The sequence below is a fragment of the Bombyx mori genome, chromosome 13 (assembly GCF_030269925.1).
Source record: "Bombyx mori chromosome 13, ASM3026992v2".
Taxonomy (NCBI): domain Eukaryota; kingdom Metazoa; phylum Arthropoda; class Insecta; order Lepidoptera; family Bombycidae; genus Bombyx; species Bombyx mori.
The window spans coordinates 6,751,527-6,770,710 of NC_085119.1; the positions used below are offsets into that span (position 1 = coordinate 6,751,527).

General features: G+C 36.4%; 1 protein-coding gene and 1 non-coding gene across 2 annotated transcripts in view; one reads left to right on the forward strand and one right to left on the reverse strand.

Annotated features, from left to right (window-relative positions):
- Positions 1-272: 272 nt before the first annotated feature.
- LOC101737400 (neurogenic protein mastermind) overlaps positions 273-19,184 on the forward strand; it is a 34,653-nt gene continuing 15,741 nt past the window's right edge. The window contains exons 1-3 of the mRNA XM_004927862.4: positions 273-938; positions 11,686-11,899; positions 14,304-15,038. Of these exons, the coding sequence (XP_004927919.1) occupies positions 874-938; positions 11,686-11,899; positions 14,304-15,038 (1,014 nt within the window). The 5' untranslated portion in view covers positions 273-873. The remainder of the gene's footprint in view (positions 939-11,685; positions 11,900-14,303; positions 15,039-19,184) is intronic.
- Mir2784 (microRNA mir-2784) lies at positions 16,216-16,288 on the reverse strand. The gene has a single exon (NR_107368.1). It is a non-coding gene; the product is annotated as a microRNA mir-2784 (primary transcript).

Below are 19,184 nucleotides of genomic sequence, written 5' to 3' on the forward strand. Positions count from 1 at the left end.
AGTAGGTACATAATTTGGAAACGTCAAAATGTTTCTTAGTGGAACTTACCACCAATACTAAACATATGTGAATTTGAATAATTAATCACAAACTTTCGATTTTTTTTTAATTGGTATCCGTCGATTTTCCATGAAAGTATTTGTCCCATAGAAACAGAAATGTGGCTCAAAATGGAACCACCAATCCCGAAATCAATTTTGTAATTTTTTTCATCGATCCTGGTAATCGATTTTATTCAACTTGGCATTGGTCAACTCTAAGTAAAGTTGATGTTTGGGTTTGGCGTTTGCTGCTTAGTGCTTTTGTCATTCACTCAAGTTAAGTCAAACTCCGACAACCGAAAAGATGTGCCCGTGTTGAACTGTTTAATTCATAAAAACCTATTTAATAAAATCTCAATTTGAACAGTTAAATCCATCATAAAAACTCTTTAATATGTTTTTGGTTTTTAATAGAAGTGTAGTTGCTTTGTGTTCTTTTATATTATCAGTGAACATTGATTCTGTAACGTAATTGTTTAGTGTTAGTGACTTTATTCGTAAAATTTAAAGATACTTTTTGCCAGTGACGTTCTTTTTAAAAGATGAATATATCAATCCTAAAATAAACCCAAAACTGTAGTTGGTACCGTACTGCAGTGTCAACATGAATATTTGGTTTAAAGGATTCAGGACGAACTTAAATTATTTTATCTCGGTGTTATCTCATTTGCATGGCAGTACTTGAAATTTGTGTTTAGGGTCGGTTGGTAGGACTTTTTCATTATGAAACGACAAAAGTGAACTAAAATCGTCACCGTGGAGCATCTGGTTGGAGGAGGTGGCGCGGGCGGTTTGCTGCCCGGCGCTTCGCCCGCCCAGCATCCGCCTAATATGCTACAGCCTATGGAGGAAATGATTCTACCTCCCAAACGACAAGCTGTTGTAGACCGCTTAAGGTAAGATAACTTAATTTCTTTTTAAATAGGATGGTAAGCGTCATAAAAATCTTATTGTTATGATAAAGATTTAATTTATTGTTAAGCTTATTTGACTAAATGAAACACCATCTAAAAATATTTCTAAACATTAATTTAAGGAAACTAAATTAATCGAAATTAAATATTTCTTCTTAAATTAAAAATATTAAGCAGCTTTGTTTTCATTTATAGTCTGTTACAATTTACTTTAGACAGCAAACAAATTCAAATAAATTATTAATTTAATCAATAAAAATATTGGAAAATATGTTGGAATGAAATAGAACTTTTCTGCAAATGAATTAATTTTATTAATTATTGATTATTGTAAAGCCAGTCATTTTTTTAAATTGTGACTCTCAAAATAGTATGTGCACACAAATGCAATACATTGACGAAGAGTCATTTATAGTCTGTACATGAAGCAGACAGCATTTTCACTTATTTGCATATTATTTTGTATAAATGTTGTACAGTTGTAAGGATTTCTGTGCACTAGTGGCATGTGAAGGGCATTATACTAGAGGAATGTAGAATGTTTAACAATATTTTTTTACTCTGTAATCCAATATAGATACTGGAGAAGTATGTGATAAGAATATTGAATCCTTTCCTTTTAATCAAAAGCTTGACAGACTGATTATGTGCTAGGATTCCTGTGTAAGATTTTAAGACTTCAATGATATTCCATATTATTTTAATGTTAAACTAGCTTTCTATGTACGAATTGGCTATTGCAAGGTGTCCAGCTATATTCAGTAGTTTTGGCAAGAAAATGTAACAGACAGAGTTAATTTCGTATCTATAATATCGTTAATTAATAATTAATAATTAAAATATTATAACAATTAAATTATTATATTATTTTTAAATTATTAAATTTTAATTAATATAAATTTAATATTATAATATTAATTAAAATATTAATTAATAATGTATTGGTTTAATCTGTATATTGAAGCTCTACACATTAATAAAGACTAAATTAATTAAAATAGTGTTGACCCAATATTAATAGCTCCAGGTATCTTTTTACACTTGTTAATAGAATTGTAATTATTATGGTCATTAATTTGATTATCCATAAAATTTATAACGTCCATAAAATAAAATAAAATACATTTAGAAATGCATTATTTTTCACCGTTATATAACTAGTTGAACCTTAATTATAATATTTAAGTGACATATTCACAGTAAAAACAACTTTAAAATGGAGTATTTTGTACCACTGATTTTGGTATATTTTAATTTTACTGGTGGTAGGACCTCTTGAGAGTCCACACGGATAGGTACCACCACCCTACTTATTTCTGCCGTGAAGCAGTAATGCGTTTCGGTTTGAAGGGTGGGGCAGCCGTTGTAACTATACTTGAGACCTTCGAACTTATATCTCAAGGTGGGTGGCGCATTTACGTTGTAGATGTCTATGGGCTCCAGTAACCACTTAACACCAGGTGGGCTGTGAGCTCGTCCACCCAACTAAGCAATAAAAAAAAAAAGCGTTAAGTAATATTGTTTTATTAAGTATTTAGTTTTGACTATACACATTCTGATGTATAAATAACTTAATATAGATTTCTAAGAAAGCTAAAGATTGCTTGGGTCATACATTTTTACTGCAACGTCGTCAGGTTTGAGCCCCGTGAGCTCACCTACTAGTTAAGGTTACATTGAAATAGCCTCTCAAGGCTCTCAGCTTAGGTAGGATAACCTGGCTCGTTACCCCCTTGGACCGGGTATCCGTAAACGAATTCCCCAGCATTCAAAAAAAGTTGCTAAGGTTAGAATGTGATATTTCTGCGATCAATCAGCTCATTGTTAACATTCAAATTCATTACAATCTCTTAATCAATTGTATAATTCACATACCAAATATCTGATGCATTGTAATTTTTGTGGCTACTATAACACAAAACAGATCAAACAAGCAAGTAGTACACTCATGCCACATACAAGTATTTTGTATTTTATTTTTATAGATGAGTAGATAAGTTCAGGGCCAGACTGCTATTAAGTGGTCCATAGACAATCCTGCCACCAATTAATTCCGGTTGATAAGCACAGTACCTTGAGATATAAGTTCTAAGGTCTCAGTATAGTTACAACGGCTACCCTGCCTTTCAAACCAAAATGCATCACTGCTTCACGCCAGAAATAGGATGGGTGGTGATACCTACTCTGCGGACTTGTGAGTCCGCGCGGGTTGGTATCTCATGTGAGAGGTCCTACCACCAGTCATCATCATCATCATCATTCTTTCCTATTACTGTCTGCTGGGGTGTAGGACTCGAATCAAATTTTTCCATTTACATTGGTCTTGGGCAGTCTGTTCTAGCTCCTCCCACGTCATGCCCAAGAACCCTAGCTCCTGCTCCACCGAGGGACGCCAAGTTGTTCTGGGGCGGCCTCTCTTCCTTTTGCCAGACCCTTTCCAGGTCAGTGCTCTCTTTGACAGATGGGTATTTTCTCAAAATCTCTTGGGTGGGTATCTTCTCTGGCTTTCTCAAAATTTGCCCAATCCAATGCCACTTCCGCGTAAGGATCTCCTTCTCCATTGGTGTCTGCTTAGTGATCTTTCACAGCTCTTTTCAAAATCAGTAATTACACAAATTATAATTTTGCGGGTTTGATTTTTATTACACGATGTTATTCCTTCACCATAAAAGTCAATCGTGAACGTTTGTCATGTACTTATTTCATTAGAAAAATTAGTACCCGCCTGCGGGATTCGAACACCGTTGCATTGCTAGATACGAATCCACCGGACGTCTTATCCTTTAGGCCACGACGACGACGTAATGCAATTATACTTCGTTTATGGCGCTATATTTCCATAAGATTTTACAATACGCCCTGCCTTTCCTGGTTTTAGTGAACATCTTAGTCACTAGTGTTTAAATAGTATAATGTTGAGAAGTTTTTGCAAAACTTTCAAACTGACTGTTAAAAGAAACATTATTAAATGCGAATGATCAAATTCCTATGGCTTGCAGTTGTACATCACATAATTATGAAAATTGGAGGCTTTAAAAAGTGATCATATATATAATATAATAAGTAAATAGCAAGTAAATAAATATAAGTAAAATCGATTTATTTTATTCAGTTTAGCTAAGTTTCTCTAGCTAAATGCTTAGTGTTTAGCACTAAGGACAATCCTTAATGTCGTCCTTCGAACAGATGCTTTCCCCAGGATGGCCTAAAATAATATTTGTTTACATATTTGCTTGGTTTTTTCTATTATATTATAATGTGATCACTGCTACGCGTTAGATTGTTTTTGTAGTTTCTACCACTTCCGAGATCCAAATATCAATACGTTTATGATTTGTGGACATTTTTATGACCATTCTAATTATTTTTACGAAAGACTGATTTGGGCAACATTTTTAATTCGTTTTTTTAAAAGCATACAGTGACAGGTGAGCAAACGATTTAAATGCTGCTATCGCACACTAATCATAACTTTATAAAAACTTTTTACAGACTTGTTGAGCACCCGACACCCGTTACGTGCACATTATGCTATGTACACATAACTTAGAGATATTTTTTTAAATAATATTACTTCCTACTTTTAACCGGATAATTCTGAGTTTATACTGCATTTAAGGACATATTACCAAATCAAATGGCGGACGAGAGCAAGACAATGCAAACGTTATAAAAATATCCATGAAAACACGAGCTATCTTTCGCAAGCCAACAATTCTTTTACCGTATACCTTTAGGTGTAATTCTTAGAACAATCTCTAGATAAAATATGAGTCACATCCTCTCTACGAATTTGAAGGAGCGTATACAGATCTACGGCCTCATAAGCTGGAACTATTTTCTATTATAATTTTGATTGAGTTTGCAAACTACATACTTACTCGAAATATACTTCGCTTTGTAAATTCAGGATTATCCGAAATCGACAGTGTAGTTTTTGCCGCAAAAACATAAACCAACAGTCAATGCGCAAAAAAAGCCTTTATAAGATTTTTTCAGAATTAGGTTAATAGCTGACGCTGCTCTTTGGTATTTTCTCCTCAATCGACATAATATAATAATAATAAAAGGTAAAAATACTCCAAGAAAATTAACACATCTTTCGACAACAGCTAGAGCAAATAGAAAATGATATGATATATATAGAAATGATTTTTCATAAAAGGAAACGATGCAACACAACATGCTATTCCCGAGGCTAAGCATACTCAAAATAGTATCGTGTACTACATTAGAATTTGTATGTGTTAGTGCATCGTGGTTGCACTTAGTGAAATTATGTTGGAGTATCGGTGTATGTAGGTATGCCTAACGGTACTGAATAGCTAGTCACTGGTACACAACCTCGGTAGTATTATCACTTTACAGATAATTTATTTGTGAAGTCACTTATCTGCAAGTCAGTAAGTAATTAAAATATGTTTTTTTTTCATGAATATAAGCCAAACCCATTACAATTAAGCTTATCAAAAATATATGTTATTCATAAATTTCGAATCTACGATAGGACATATTACTGTGTATTATTGGGCAAGTGTACTACTATACTGATCTGGGTGTTTCTGTTACAAATGCAATCATTTATTTCGGTACAAAAAGTAGGACATTTGTCTGTGTCTTTATGCTCATGAGATGTAATATCCAGGTACGCGATCCCGGTCTCAAGAAAAAATCATCTACAACATGTAGTAGTACTGTCTTCATGTTATTTTTTCCCTATTAAAATCGCAAAATTGTGATGTTACAATGTTAAAGAATATGACAAACATCATTCCACTTTTTTTTTCTATCTATGCTGATAGCCTTGAGAGGCTATTTCAGCTTCACCCTAACGTGTACGTTAGCTCACGGGGCTCAAACCCAAGTGTTGCTAACACTGACCCTAGCAAGAGTAGTGCTTCGCAGAATCTACCACCGGATCGGAAACGCGACCCACTGAGAAGATCCGGCGAGAAACTCAGTGGGCTGTGTCTGTCGGTTAATTCGCTCGTCGAGCACTTCGTCGCAAGCGACGGGTTCGACGAGGACGGTGACCGATGCTTGTGGTACCTAAAAGCATCGAGAGGATCTGTAATGGCGTGTTTTGGGCGACGTCAACTATTTACCATTCGGTCCGCAGGATCGGGTATGACATTCCACTACAGTCGAGACTTCGACCACGTGGATCTAGATGAGCATCGACATTTACGCTGTAGTGTTTGTAGACAATAGTCTTACACCAGCAGGGTCTCGAGCTCATCTCCTCATCCACGCAAGTAACAGCCGGTCATTTTCTTTATACACGGTTCACGATAATTGGTTGATTGAACAGTAATATTGTGGTAAATACATATAAATACTGACGATGTTATGTTTATTAGTTTATACTTGAGCAAATAAATATAGTTTGTACTGTCTATAACACTGATGTGTACTAAAAGCCATATTTTAAGACAAAAGGCTTATGAAAACACGATGACCATTTTAATCGATTTAGCTATTTGAGGAATTCGATAAATTTCATGGTTATCTAAGTTTTAACGGGTTTTCACGCCATGTCTTGTTTTGTATCGCACTAGTTGAGAGAAGAAACTCAGTACACCCGATGCTATTGTTTATCGGAGCCCATAGACATCAATATTAAGGCACGAGAAATAGGCAGAATCTATGTATCTACCTACTAGGTAAGTAGGCTCATAATACTCTATCTTCAATACTTTTGTAACAAGTGCGTCAATAGTCAAGACGACTTACTGCAGTGTCGGTTGTGTGCCATGTCTTAGTTCTTATATCCAGCATACCCCATACGAGATTATTTTACGCTGCACGGCGACCGCACAGTTTCTGTACGCGTAAAGATGGTCATTTCAAAATTGAGATTGAGATGCCCATTAACTGCGTTAGCCAAATAACCTCCACCAAAATCAATATAAAAAAACCCACAATAATTTTCTTAACATTATCATTATCAGCCCGCGGACGCCCACTACTGGACATAGGGCTCCTCCAAATTTTGCCATAATGCTCGGTCCTGCGCTGCCCGAATCCAGCGGATTGTATCAGCGTCTTTCATTTCCTGCTAGTGAAATGCGGTCACGCTTCGCTGTGACTATCGTTAACTGTATGAAGAACATCGATTTCTTCAAACTATTCGCGCGCTATTTATCGTACGTTGATATTACTCTGATAGAAACCTTCTCCCTAGAGTGCCAATTACAACGGAATTAGTTTCATCGCAACAGATGAATGTCTCTGGAACGTATAGCGAACAAATATATATTTCAAATATTTTTATTTTTATACAAGTATATAAATGTATATGTGTAGACAAATGTGGGTGTCGTTGTTAAGACGGTTTACTAGTATAGCGATCAATACTGCTAGCCGAGCGCAGCGAGGGACGACCCCCTGTGTTAATGGGATCATTTGTAGGGATACCCCTTGAACGCCGAGATGAAACGTCCTGGGTTGAGCACGGAAAGGCGTCGACTAGAATTCTATAAAATTTCGACTATGTTGTACTGTGATATTATCAGTTTCATTGAATAGTGATTCTTTTGGAATTTTTAATAACGACCTTTGTTCGGGCAACTATTTGCTTGCGTTCTTTAAAACTAGGTGCAAACCTAACAATTTGTAAAATTCTAATTTAGTATCGATCCATATCATATCGCAGGGATATCTGTGGGGATAAAGAGCGGTGTCAGTGACATAGCGTGACATACAATCAGGACTTATCGAAGACGTTGTTTGCGTAGCGCGACAACCGCGGCTGGTCAATGAACCAAACAAAAACACCTACGAGTTACACTGTGTTGTAGCGTATACGCTACTGCATATATGGTTATAGTACTGTGTCGTTTTCAACATGAATATGATATTATACACTTGTTGAGTCACGTCTGCCCTTCTAAGCGAGATCCAACCGCAATTACATATTCCTTTTCGAATAGTTAAAGAAACATTCACACAAATCACAATTACAAGTTTCTATACATTAAAATTAGTTTAGTGAATTTCCTCACCAGTTGAAAGCCCTGTGAGCTACTCGTTTGGTAACGCTGGCATAGCCCTCTAAGCTACCAGCATAAGTAGGAAAGAAAAGTGAATTTCGTTAATTGTGAAGTAAGAGTTTAAAATCGCCATTCGCGTAGTGATATTATTTTCACTTCAAGACATTCGCATATTGATAAACCTTGAATAGCTTTTTACGTTATCTTTGTGACGTATCGTTTATCTGCTCGTGTGTGTGTGTAGCGTGTTGATTGCTCAAGTAAATAAACATCGTAACGTTTTAGTTCACGTACACATTCGATTTCGTAATTCCTTTGTAACCAACCACCTTGACAATACTGATTTATATGCATTTTCTATTTATTGTCACTTGCTTTAGGTTATTTTTGTACAGAATACATGAGTCGACTATTATCAAAGCCGGCAATGGGACTTATGGACAATTATTGGTAAATCAGAAAAACGAATTATTGACTTTGTATTCCATTGGCAGTCACAAAACTCTTCTGAACGACATCTTAGATAAATAACAGGTTAAGTATTAACCTTTATTTAATGCAGGTTTCGAACCGTATTCTTTGAAGGAGACGATTATATTCAAATCAATCTGTATTGACATATCAATAATATTTTTTTGTCCAAATGAACTGAATGAACCAAATGAAATGATTGCCACCTTTGATTAATAGACGACTCACATACACGTAATGAGATATTATTTTTACAAAAGTTTTAAAATCGTAATCAGCCGGCTACTGCTTCAAGTGATAAATTGTAACATTGCAACAATATCCGATAACTAGGTACTACGTACGCTACGTAGTTCAAGTACTTGAAATTACGTGCATGATAAATTGTGTGTTGTCGGACAGTTTTAATTACGTAATTTATACATTACTCGTATTGTTTTTTCTTTTTTTAAATGTGTTCTCGTCCTACGAATTTACTTTTGAAACAACGTGTATGGTTGTCAAAAATCGGCTTTTACCTACTGTCGTAATATAAGTCTGTACGGGTATATGTTAAAACACTACCTAATTCTGTCGCGAGGCAATTGTTAGTTGCGGCTTAATAACGTTGGGACAGCCATTAAAATTTTACAATTGAATTTTATTAAACAAACCTGTCTTCTTCTTAAAGCGATACGGGGATTGCATCTGTGTTATGTAAAAGTTTACAAACTTGAATGTTACGTGATGTATTGTTTGCCAATTGCAGTGGTTGGTATAAACTGCTTTCATTGATATGCAATATCAGATATATAAAGGTTGATATATTTATTTGAAACGCTTCAATTTTACGTTTTAATATTTTTTTATTATTCGTATATATATTTATTTACTTATTACACTTCATGTAAAATTTACATTGGCGGACTTAATGCCTAAGGCATTCTCTACCAGTCAACCAAAGGTAGTGCAGAGTAATAATATAATAATAATATTGTGTTGTAATCATTTAAAAAAAAATTTTTAAAGGTAGTATCGTATTTATATAATTTCTTTCCAAAATCTTCATTTTTTTAAACAGACAAAGAGGGTGGCAATGTTAGCTATGATAAAAGAACAGTTAAGCTGTAAGTTCGTTTCTAAGCTATTAAAAAAAAGTTCGGAATGCTCTTCATGAAAATTCTTTTTAGAAATTACTGCTAATGGCTTGAGAGATTTTCAATCAAGACAGTTCAATTTTAACTGAATTGAAAATTACAGAACGTCGTCAATTTAACGCAAGCGTTAGAAGAGAATGAATGGCACATTGAGTTTCCTTGTCCCCTATGGCGTGCAGACGCGTATTGCACAATATGCGTCCGAGCTTTGTCGTCACTAAGGCACAGCGATAATTCTAAATGTTAGTAGAGTTAATAATGTTGCCAAGAATTTTTTATATTCTCTGAACTGACTAAAAATGAACAAAATAGGAGGCTTCCAGTTAGTGTATACTTTTTGTATAAAGTGCAGTATAAATAAAAAAAAAAACGTTCTGCTTATATGACGATAGTAAGTAGTCATCGTAAGCTCTTGATCATCAGTAATAGCAACCGCTAATTCTTTAATTTCAACTACAACTACCTACATGTGATTTGTCAAAACTAACTCGTTCTATAAGTACGTAGTGGTCTGGGCGTACAAATACCATAGATATTTTTGATGTGTGTATATAATATATTTAGTATTTTTTGCAGTACACAAGTTGTTAAAAAAATTGTATCCGCATTTCTCGCATTTTTTTTAAATTGCTGTTGATTGTCTATGATACGAACCGCCTCGTATTACGTAGTTACCACAACGAATGTGCTAAGACAATTACATAACACATTATTTAAATCCAAACATAGTTGTCTCTATGACTTATTACGTAGTGATAGTCAAAAACCAGATTACGTCTCGACACCAATGACTACAAACGACCTTGAGCCTTATATCGTTGGCGAATGATGCTGATGAATAAATGAAAAGCTTGTAATGATATTTTTTTTTATAAAGCCAGACTGTCCGCATTAACATTTGCTCAAGGTGACCGCGCTCGGAGTTGCGGCTGACTGAGCATCGGTTGAAATATTGTTATCCGATAAACGTTGTTCTGTAACTTCTGAATCCCTTGAAATACTTTGATTACTTGTTGTAGTCTATACTGTCTGTACTTCTATACTAATATTACAAAGAGGAAAGATTTGTTTGTTTGTAGAATAGGCTTTGAAACTACTGAACCGATTTGAAAAATTATTTCACTGTTTAGAAGCTACACTATTCCCGAGTGACATAGGCTATAATCTTTTTTTGAAAAAAATTAGGGATCCTTACTAAAACTCCAATAATGTAACCTAAGGTGTAAAAAAATACCTAAAATATTCTTTACATGGCGTGCCCTGCGAAAACTATTGATGATAGAATAAAATAATGTACTACGACTTTGTAGAACACATTATTATTTACAAAAAGTGTCGCGACGTCATATTATAATAACTATTATAGCTATGCCGCAATAAGTGTTATTTTATTTAAAAAAATAAAACAACGTCAAATATCGTTGAAATTTTTGTTAAAGACCCGAGCGGAGCCGGAGCAGGCCGCTTGTTTGCAATAACTATATTGTTGACCGATGTTTGTTGCATGATAATAGCCTGTATGTTTATCAATCAAAATATCACATACATTCTAAATTTCTAAGTCCCGTTTATTATAAACCTGTGACTTCAGCTACGACATACTGAATTATTACCTTCTTTCTATTTCAAGTACTGGCTTTAAGGAATTTTAATGGGCCACTATTATACTTCAGTTATAATAATGTCTAACGCTGTATTACGGTTAGGATAGACTTTTGAGCCAGTTGAAAATTTGATCTCTTACTCAAGGAGGTTATGACTATTAAGCCATTCGTTGATGTTGACATTCGGTGTTCAACGCCCGACGACCGTTTGCTCGTCGTTTTTTTTTTATTGCTTAGATGGGTAGACGAGCTCACAGCCCACCTGGTGTGAAGTGGTTACTGAAGCCCATAGACATCTACAACGTGAATGCGCCACCCACCTTGAGATATAAGTTCTGAGGTCTCAGTATAGTTACAACCGCTACCCCACCCTTCAAACCGAAACGCATTACTGCTTGACGGCAGAAATAGGCGGGGTGGTGGTACCTACCCGTGCGGACTCACAAGAGGTCCTAGAGGTCGTAGATGTTACAAGAAAAAAAAGCATTATTTTTAGATTGAATGTACTCTATTTTTATTGTTACAGGCGTAGGATAGAAACTTATCGACGACGCCAGTCCGAGTGCGTACCAAGGTTCGATCAGTCGTTCAGTGGAGCATGCGAACAGCAAAACCTGGAGACGAGCGCCCTGCAGAAGCGCTTTCTTGAAGGAAAAGCAAAACGGCAAGCCAAGAAAAGCGAGCGCAAACCTGATCTTCCAGCCATTTCGAGCAATCTACATAGTAGCGTTGTCCATGTAGTAAGTTAATTGTCCAAAACTCTTTTTTTTTTTTATTGCTTAGGTTGGTGGACGAGCTCTCAGCCCACCTGGTGTTAAGTGGTTACTGGAACCCATAGACATCCACAACGTAAATGCGCCACCCACCTTGAGATATAAGTTCTAAGGTCTCAAGTATAGTTATAACGGCTGCCCCACCCTTCAAACCGAAACGCATTACTGCTTGACGGCAGAAATAGGCAGGGTGGTGGTACCCACCCGCGCGGACTCACAAGAGGTCCTACCACCAGTAATAAACGTGTACTGCTAGAAACTTCGATTTCGATAGTATTAGCTATATTAACAACGTAAAATATATTTTATTCGTATGTGCATATCTCGGTTAACATATTGATGATGCAAGAGCGATCTCATGTCTAAAGGTAAGATAATACATCTCACCTATTCGCTTTAAGTAATAAGAAAACTTCCTTGTTTGTGTTACGTTAAGCCACGTGCCCCTTGCCTCGCACGTGCATGCATTGTAATTGTACCGGTGAGTCGACATTTTTGATGCTAAATACGATGTACGTGCATGTTAATTGTTAAAGAATTATAACCCAATGAAAGTGTTGGCAAACTGTTAGGATTTTTATATAAACAGCGTTATAATACGATACTGAATGTAAGGTGATAATTACTAGCGCAGCACGTGCCGTATCTGAGTAGCCGCGCCGGATGTAACTCAACGTCAATTGAGTTGACCCTATGGCACAGCATCCCGTTCCCGTTCCTCACGCTCTATATTGACTTAGCACGCGACTATCGCCTGCAGACGTTAATTTCACAAACTTAAGATGTTTCGTAAGCATTTGTAAGAGTCGTTGCGTTTCGATAGATATTTCTTTTAATTTGTTAACTTTTGCTTTATATAATGTGACGCGTTTAGACTTATGGTTAATAAGTTATTTTCCTATCACACCTCGTTTGACCTCCGCTCTGTTTAATACGTGGTTCTCGGTAATTTGTTTTGAGAGGTTTCTGTGTTCGCGTCAAGGTTCCGGCGCAATTTACTCGGAACCGTCCGCCATAGCTTCTCGACACGTACCTCCTTTTACCAGCGCTAGATCATGTCGGCGTAGGTACAGTAGGGCGGTTTGTCAGAGTTGTGCAAACTGTGCGAGTTTCACAACAAACGCCTCGCATTGTCTCGCGCCGCTCACCGCGACGACCTCCGAATCTCGGTACGCTGGCTCTTGTACCTGCTTTCTGTTGATATTCTAACATAGTGTATTTTGCTCGAAGAAAAACCAATGACAATATCTAAAGCTGATTGGTATAGATTGACAAATAAGTCTTACGTTATGGCCCACCCCGTAATATGTTTAAATTTGGAATGATTCAGACACAGTTCGATGTTTCCCGAGCGCTATGACATGTCTTTCTTCAAACGAGGCTTGTAGAGAGTATTAAGCGGTAGGCAGCGGCTTGGCTCTGCCTCTGGCATTGCTGAAATCCATGGGCGACGGTAACCACTCACCATCAGTTGGGCCGTATGCTCGTCTGCTTACAAGGGCAATAAAAAAAAACATTTATCTCATTATTGCTTTATGTCCGATGAGAAAACATTTTAACGATTTGATGTTTCTGCGTACTGTGTATGTTATAATAATAAATGAAAAACAAACTGCATAAAAATTTCATACGTACCCATATCGATATCATATCGTATCATCATAATATATTATTATCGATGTTGAATTATACAACGCAATTATTGTGCAAGTTGTATTTAACTTGAATTAACAATCCAACTAGCAACATTTACGATGAAAATATTAGGAGTGTAATTTTATGTTTTAGTTTTGGCGGGCTTTCTTTCTCTTTACCATAGATTATAACACGTGTAGAGAACGCTGCTAGTGGCTGTAGGTAGACCTACATTCTGCCAGAATTCTATAAATCGAACCTAAATCATCTTACAAAGAAATAATTTGTACTTGTATTCTTAAGTCAATTATAAACGAACGTGTATAATTAATTGAATTTTAATCCTTGTTTAATCGTATATTTCCTAAATGATCGGACATTTAAAACTCGTTTGTCGTTTTAGATTATCTTGCAAGAACATAATAATGGTCAATCTATTAATTTAACTGAATCAGTTCACGTGATAACCGCACACGCGTACTTGTAGACTTGAGCACTCCCTTGTTGTTAACGTGCAATCATACACGTGATGTCTGCACATAATTAAATCGTTTACCATTCGTCCAAGGTTGCTTATCATTATTGCAAATATACATATTATTTTGCTCAGTAAAATTTAAATTGGACAAAAACATCATCTTCGAATTGACAGATTGGGAATAAAAATCTCTAGTTTAAAAGGTTTTATAACAAAATTTTTTGCTAGTAAGTTTTTTATGCTGTTTATTTGTTTCAGCAACAAAAATTTGGATGTGGTGATTATGAACCTCCGGCAAAGCTTCAATGCGGGGGTGGAGGAGTCACTGGCGAGGCACTCACCAAATTCTCGGTTGAAATAGTTCAACAGCTCGAGTTCACAACTTCGGCAGCTGATTCGCAACCGCAGCAGATATCCACAAATGTCACCGTAAAGGCGCTCGCCAATGCTGTAAAGACCTCTAGCTCTCCGCCCCCGCAGCAGCCCCCGCCGCGGATCCCCACGCCCTTAGACTGCGAACGAGAGTGCAAGGCCGAATGTAAATCTGAAGTTGCAGACGATGAGTTCGTCGGGCTCGACGAGTGCGCAGCGGCTCTTGAACGCGATGCGGCTTCAGCATTCCCCGGCCTCGCAGACCTGATAGGTGAAGACGACGGCGATGATACGTTCGAGGACCTTATCACTGAAATATCCGAGTACCCTGAGTTCATGAAAGATTTCGATTTGGATGCGGGAAAATTTAATGGAGGGGGTATCGGCTTGGAGCCGCCTGAAGGGGAAACGGCCCCGAGACCGTACGGCGGGGGAGAGATGTCACCGGCAGCTCAGACTTTGAAGCACATGGCCGAGCAACACCAGCAGGCGACTGGCGGAGACTGGGCCCGCTACCGAGGCTACGGTTACCGTCCGCGACATACGCCGCCTCCCATCGATCACTTGCATATGTCGCAGCAGCAACAGTTGCATGTTACACAGCCACACCACAACCTACAGGTATGTTTAGTTAATCTAATAATATCTATAATTCTGTTATTAGCGAAATGAACAAGCGTAGGCAAGTGGGCGAGTGGCCTTCGCCTCGAGTTGTCTGTGGCCTTCGCCTCGAGTTGTCTGTGGCCTTCGATTATAGCATACAACAGGTGGACTGTGAGCTTGTCTCTGGACGCAAAAATGAAAACGGTATTCGTATCCATACGTATGGCACAGGCCATAACGTACGTCTTCAAGAAATCGCAATTTTGATTGAGCCCGTCGCTATTTGATTTCGGTTTACCACTAGAACAAATGTATAATTATCATGATTTTGTTCGGTTGCTTAAAGACTATATGATGGAATTTCTTTCAAATTCTCGAAGTAACGAATTACTTAATCATCCATCTGTAATAGTGATATCTATCTTAATTCTTCACCCTTGCTGCTCAGTTGTAAGGCACATTCACTAAACAGTGTTTCGGTTTTTATTGAACATCATGTTAATACGGGAAGCGGTATTCATGTTTTTTGTACATTAGTTAGTGACCCGGACATTGGTATCACGGGACCAGTGTTCGACCTCGATCGCAGTCATTGTCTTTATCAAATTTATTTGATGTACCGGATATGTTTTTTTTAGTTGTTCAACGAACTCATGTCCTACCTAATGTAAAGTGTTTATCGGAGTCAATAGGTATCATATGTGAATATCCACACCCTCTTATTTCGACGCGTCAAGTAAACGTAGTGTTACATACTCTTTGGCGTCAAGTATATTGTATAACGGACGTCTCATCGTTCAAAGCAGAACCCGTGACTGCTTAGTGGCCGAAATATGCACGATGATGGTACCTACCTAGTATGGGCTTACACGAAGAAACTACTACCAAACATTTAGCGACATAATTTTAAGAACATCATGAGGTATAGCAAAAAAAAATTATTATCAGATCAAATACAAAAACCTTGGAATATGCTAATAACTATTATGTTAATCTACGAGTGATCCGATTCGCATAACGCGTAGAGATCACCTCAATCTGTTGTTACCTTGTTTCAAATAAAATAAAAATAGTATTTATCATTTTATTAGGCATACAGAAATAACTAAAGGTGTGTGTGTTTCAGTAATTGTTGTATTTCGTTCGTGTAACTTGTGACGCGACTTATAGGACATAAAAAACATGGTGTCTGGTTTAGAGTATCGACCGGAGGCGGTGTGCGCGCGCTGCCTCCCCACACACACACTCGCCGCCGAGTGCGAAGCGCTGTGTGACTTTTACCGTTTATACTCGACTATAATAATATAGTACAAACATTGAGACGTATCATCTATATATTAATACGTGAAGCAAAAACTTTGTATCCCTTTTTACGAAAATTGCGCGGACGGAGGAGTATGAAATTTTCCACCCTTGTAGAGAATATAGAGAAGAAGTGCACAATGCTAATGTTTTTTTTAAATAATGCATAAAAGATACATTAAATCAATAAAGAAAACATTACGCACACTACATACCATGTATTTGACGCACACACGCATGCATACTATTTATTGTCAAACTTTTGTTCTTGACGTCTGTTGTCAAATTGAGAATAGATTAAATATTGTTTGTCTTTGTTAATATTTTTTATAGTGTAGTCTTGGCGAAATTTGTGATTATAGAAGTATAAAATACAATCATAATAGTGTACAAACTTACAATTCCAATCAATTATAGTCGAATTTCGACTACTGCGGGACCTCTAGTTTTATTTTAATTTGTTATTAGAGGTACTCGTTAGACGACATTGACGACGTTGGCGTTTACGAATGTCTCGTGGCCTCCTCTTCCGTTAAAATGAAAGTCGAAATGTGTCGAAAATTTTTATCGTAGAATTTAAAAAGCTACCCGTGGGTCGTGTTTGTTAAAACGTACTCGAGCGAGAAATAGTAACGGAATTCTATCCGTTTCCGATCGAAGAGTATTGTATTAAAAAGGAAGTAGAAGTTGTTGATAATTTTGAATTATCAAAATGAGTTTCGTTAAAAAAATAAATATATTTTTATGAAAATTTTAAACTGCAAAGAATTTGAAGAATTTTACTGTTCAAATGTCAGAAATATTTAACTTCGAAAATAATGCAAACATAACACAAATCAATTTTCTAGTTAAACCATATGATTAAATATTTCAACAAAGAAAAGCAAAGTGAACAATAACGTTCTTAAGAATGTGCGAGTGGAGTATGTTAGTATCGTATTAGCCAACTATACCAATACAATGTGCTCCGATACTCTTTCCCTATAATAAACTGAATGATATTTCAAGCTATATTAAATCAATTAAATATTTACAATACAATAAATAACATCTTCAGTGAAGAACTCTCAGTAATCATAAACAGAAGCATTCTTCAATGCGTAATAACACATATTGACTTAGGTTTATATGGCGAATAAGCAGATGTATCAAAAGCCACATGTTACATTTAAAACTGTGTCTCATACGAGGCTGAACGCAAGTAGGTACTACATACTACATACATTATAACACTTCGTTGGATTAGACTAACAGTGTAGCTGGAACGAACGTGTTATGATTTCATTAAATTCATCGTAAATGCGTCAGAATATCCATGACGTCAGCCTCATGCGCTTAATTAGGGTTATTACAATGAAATAATGTATGTAATACAAAATTAATCGTTCTTTACGGAACGTGGTTTATCCATAGTTTGTGTATTCACATTACGACATATATAAAAAAATATAAAAAAATTGTTATTTTGTGTGGTTATAAGGTGTGGCTGATTAGAAAATCTTTGGTATTGTTTAATATTCTGTCTCTTTCCTTGCTCCATAAACGAGGTTTGTTGATTTTGATAATCCGAAGCAAAAAAAAAAAAATCTAACCCCATTCCTTGTATAAATAACATTTTCGCTAAAAAATCCATACGCTATTGAAAAAAATTAAATTATGTTTCCAAGTAAGTGTTAAATGATTAACAAGTAACAAGACGAATCTTTTCAATAATATTATTAAAATTCTTTGTATCGAACACCTACACCAATATTAGTTTTTAGTATTTTCGCGTTACTGAATACGCGTTTGAATTTTTAGATACACTTCTTAGTGTCCGCTAATTACTGGCATGTTATGAGCCCACACGGGTCGTCACCACTGCCCCGTCTATTTTCATGCGAAGCAATAATTCCGATATGAAGTGTAATGTCATTTTGGTGTGAAGTGTACGATAACCATTGTAATGTAATCGAGATCTATTCGAACCCATGGCTCTGGCTTTACTGATGCGTGTATAACGTTGTTTACTCACTCATCAGGTAGACCAGCATGCTTTTTATGCAAATAATTACTCTTGAAATTTCGCCATTAAAAAAAAAAACCAAGCGCGCTTAGAAACAAAGTTTAGTTTTGTAATTTCTAGTTGAATATGAAAGTCTGTACGTCTCGGCCGATGACATTAGAAGTAGCATGAATGGAACAAAAAGAGTGCTCCCGACCCGATTGCTTCCTGTGCCCAGGCGGACCACGTGTCCCTCCGCCCGCCTCGCCCCTACATCTCGCCTTCCCGCCCCTCATACGGTTATCGCTTTCTATGCACGTAAATATATACACAAACCATGAAAAACATTACAATTCTTTTTCTTCATTTCATTTCGTTCTCTTTCGTAATCCTGCAAAATATTATTTCACTTGATTTCTTATTCAATATGCTTTTATAAAACGACTGCATAATCCATTACGAGCAGTGAAATCAAAATCTAAAATGAAGTTATTTATTCTCGCTGATTCCGTCAAAACACAACGATACCGTTATAATATTCTATTAATGGAAGCCTTATCGTTAAAATTCCACTGCATATTTAAATATAGTTGGAGTCGTTAAGGTCAAATGAAAAACAGCCAGGTTTAACTAGTCTGATACGTGACATTCCTTTGTTTGTGGTGCATGTCTTTTTTTTTTTAGTTGAAAATTACATAAAAATACGATGCAATTCAAATAGATCGAAACAACAGAACAGCGAAAATTCAGGGTGCTTATATATTATATAATACATTAACAAATTAGTCTCATTATCCCTTGTCCCCAGTAAAAGTCAGCGAAGTACAATTCTGCCAGAGAAAGTATATCGGTAGATGAATGCAGTAGAAACGCGGTCG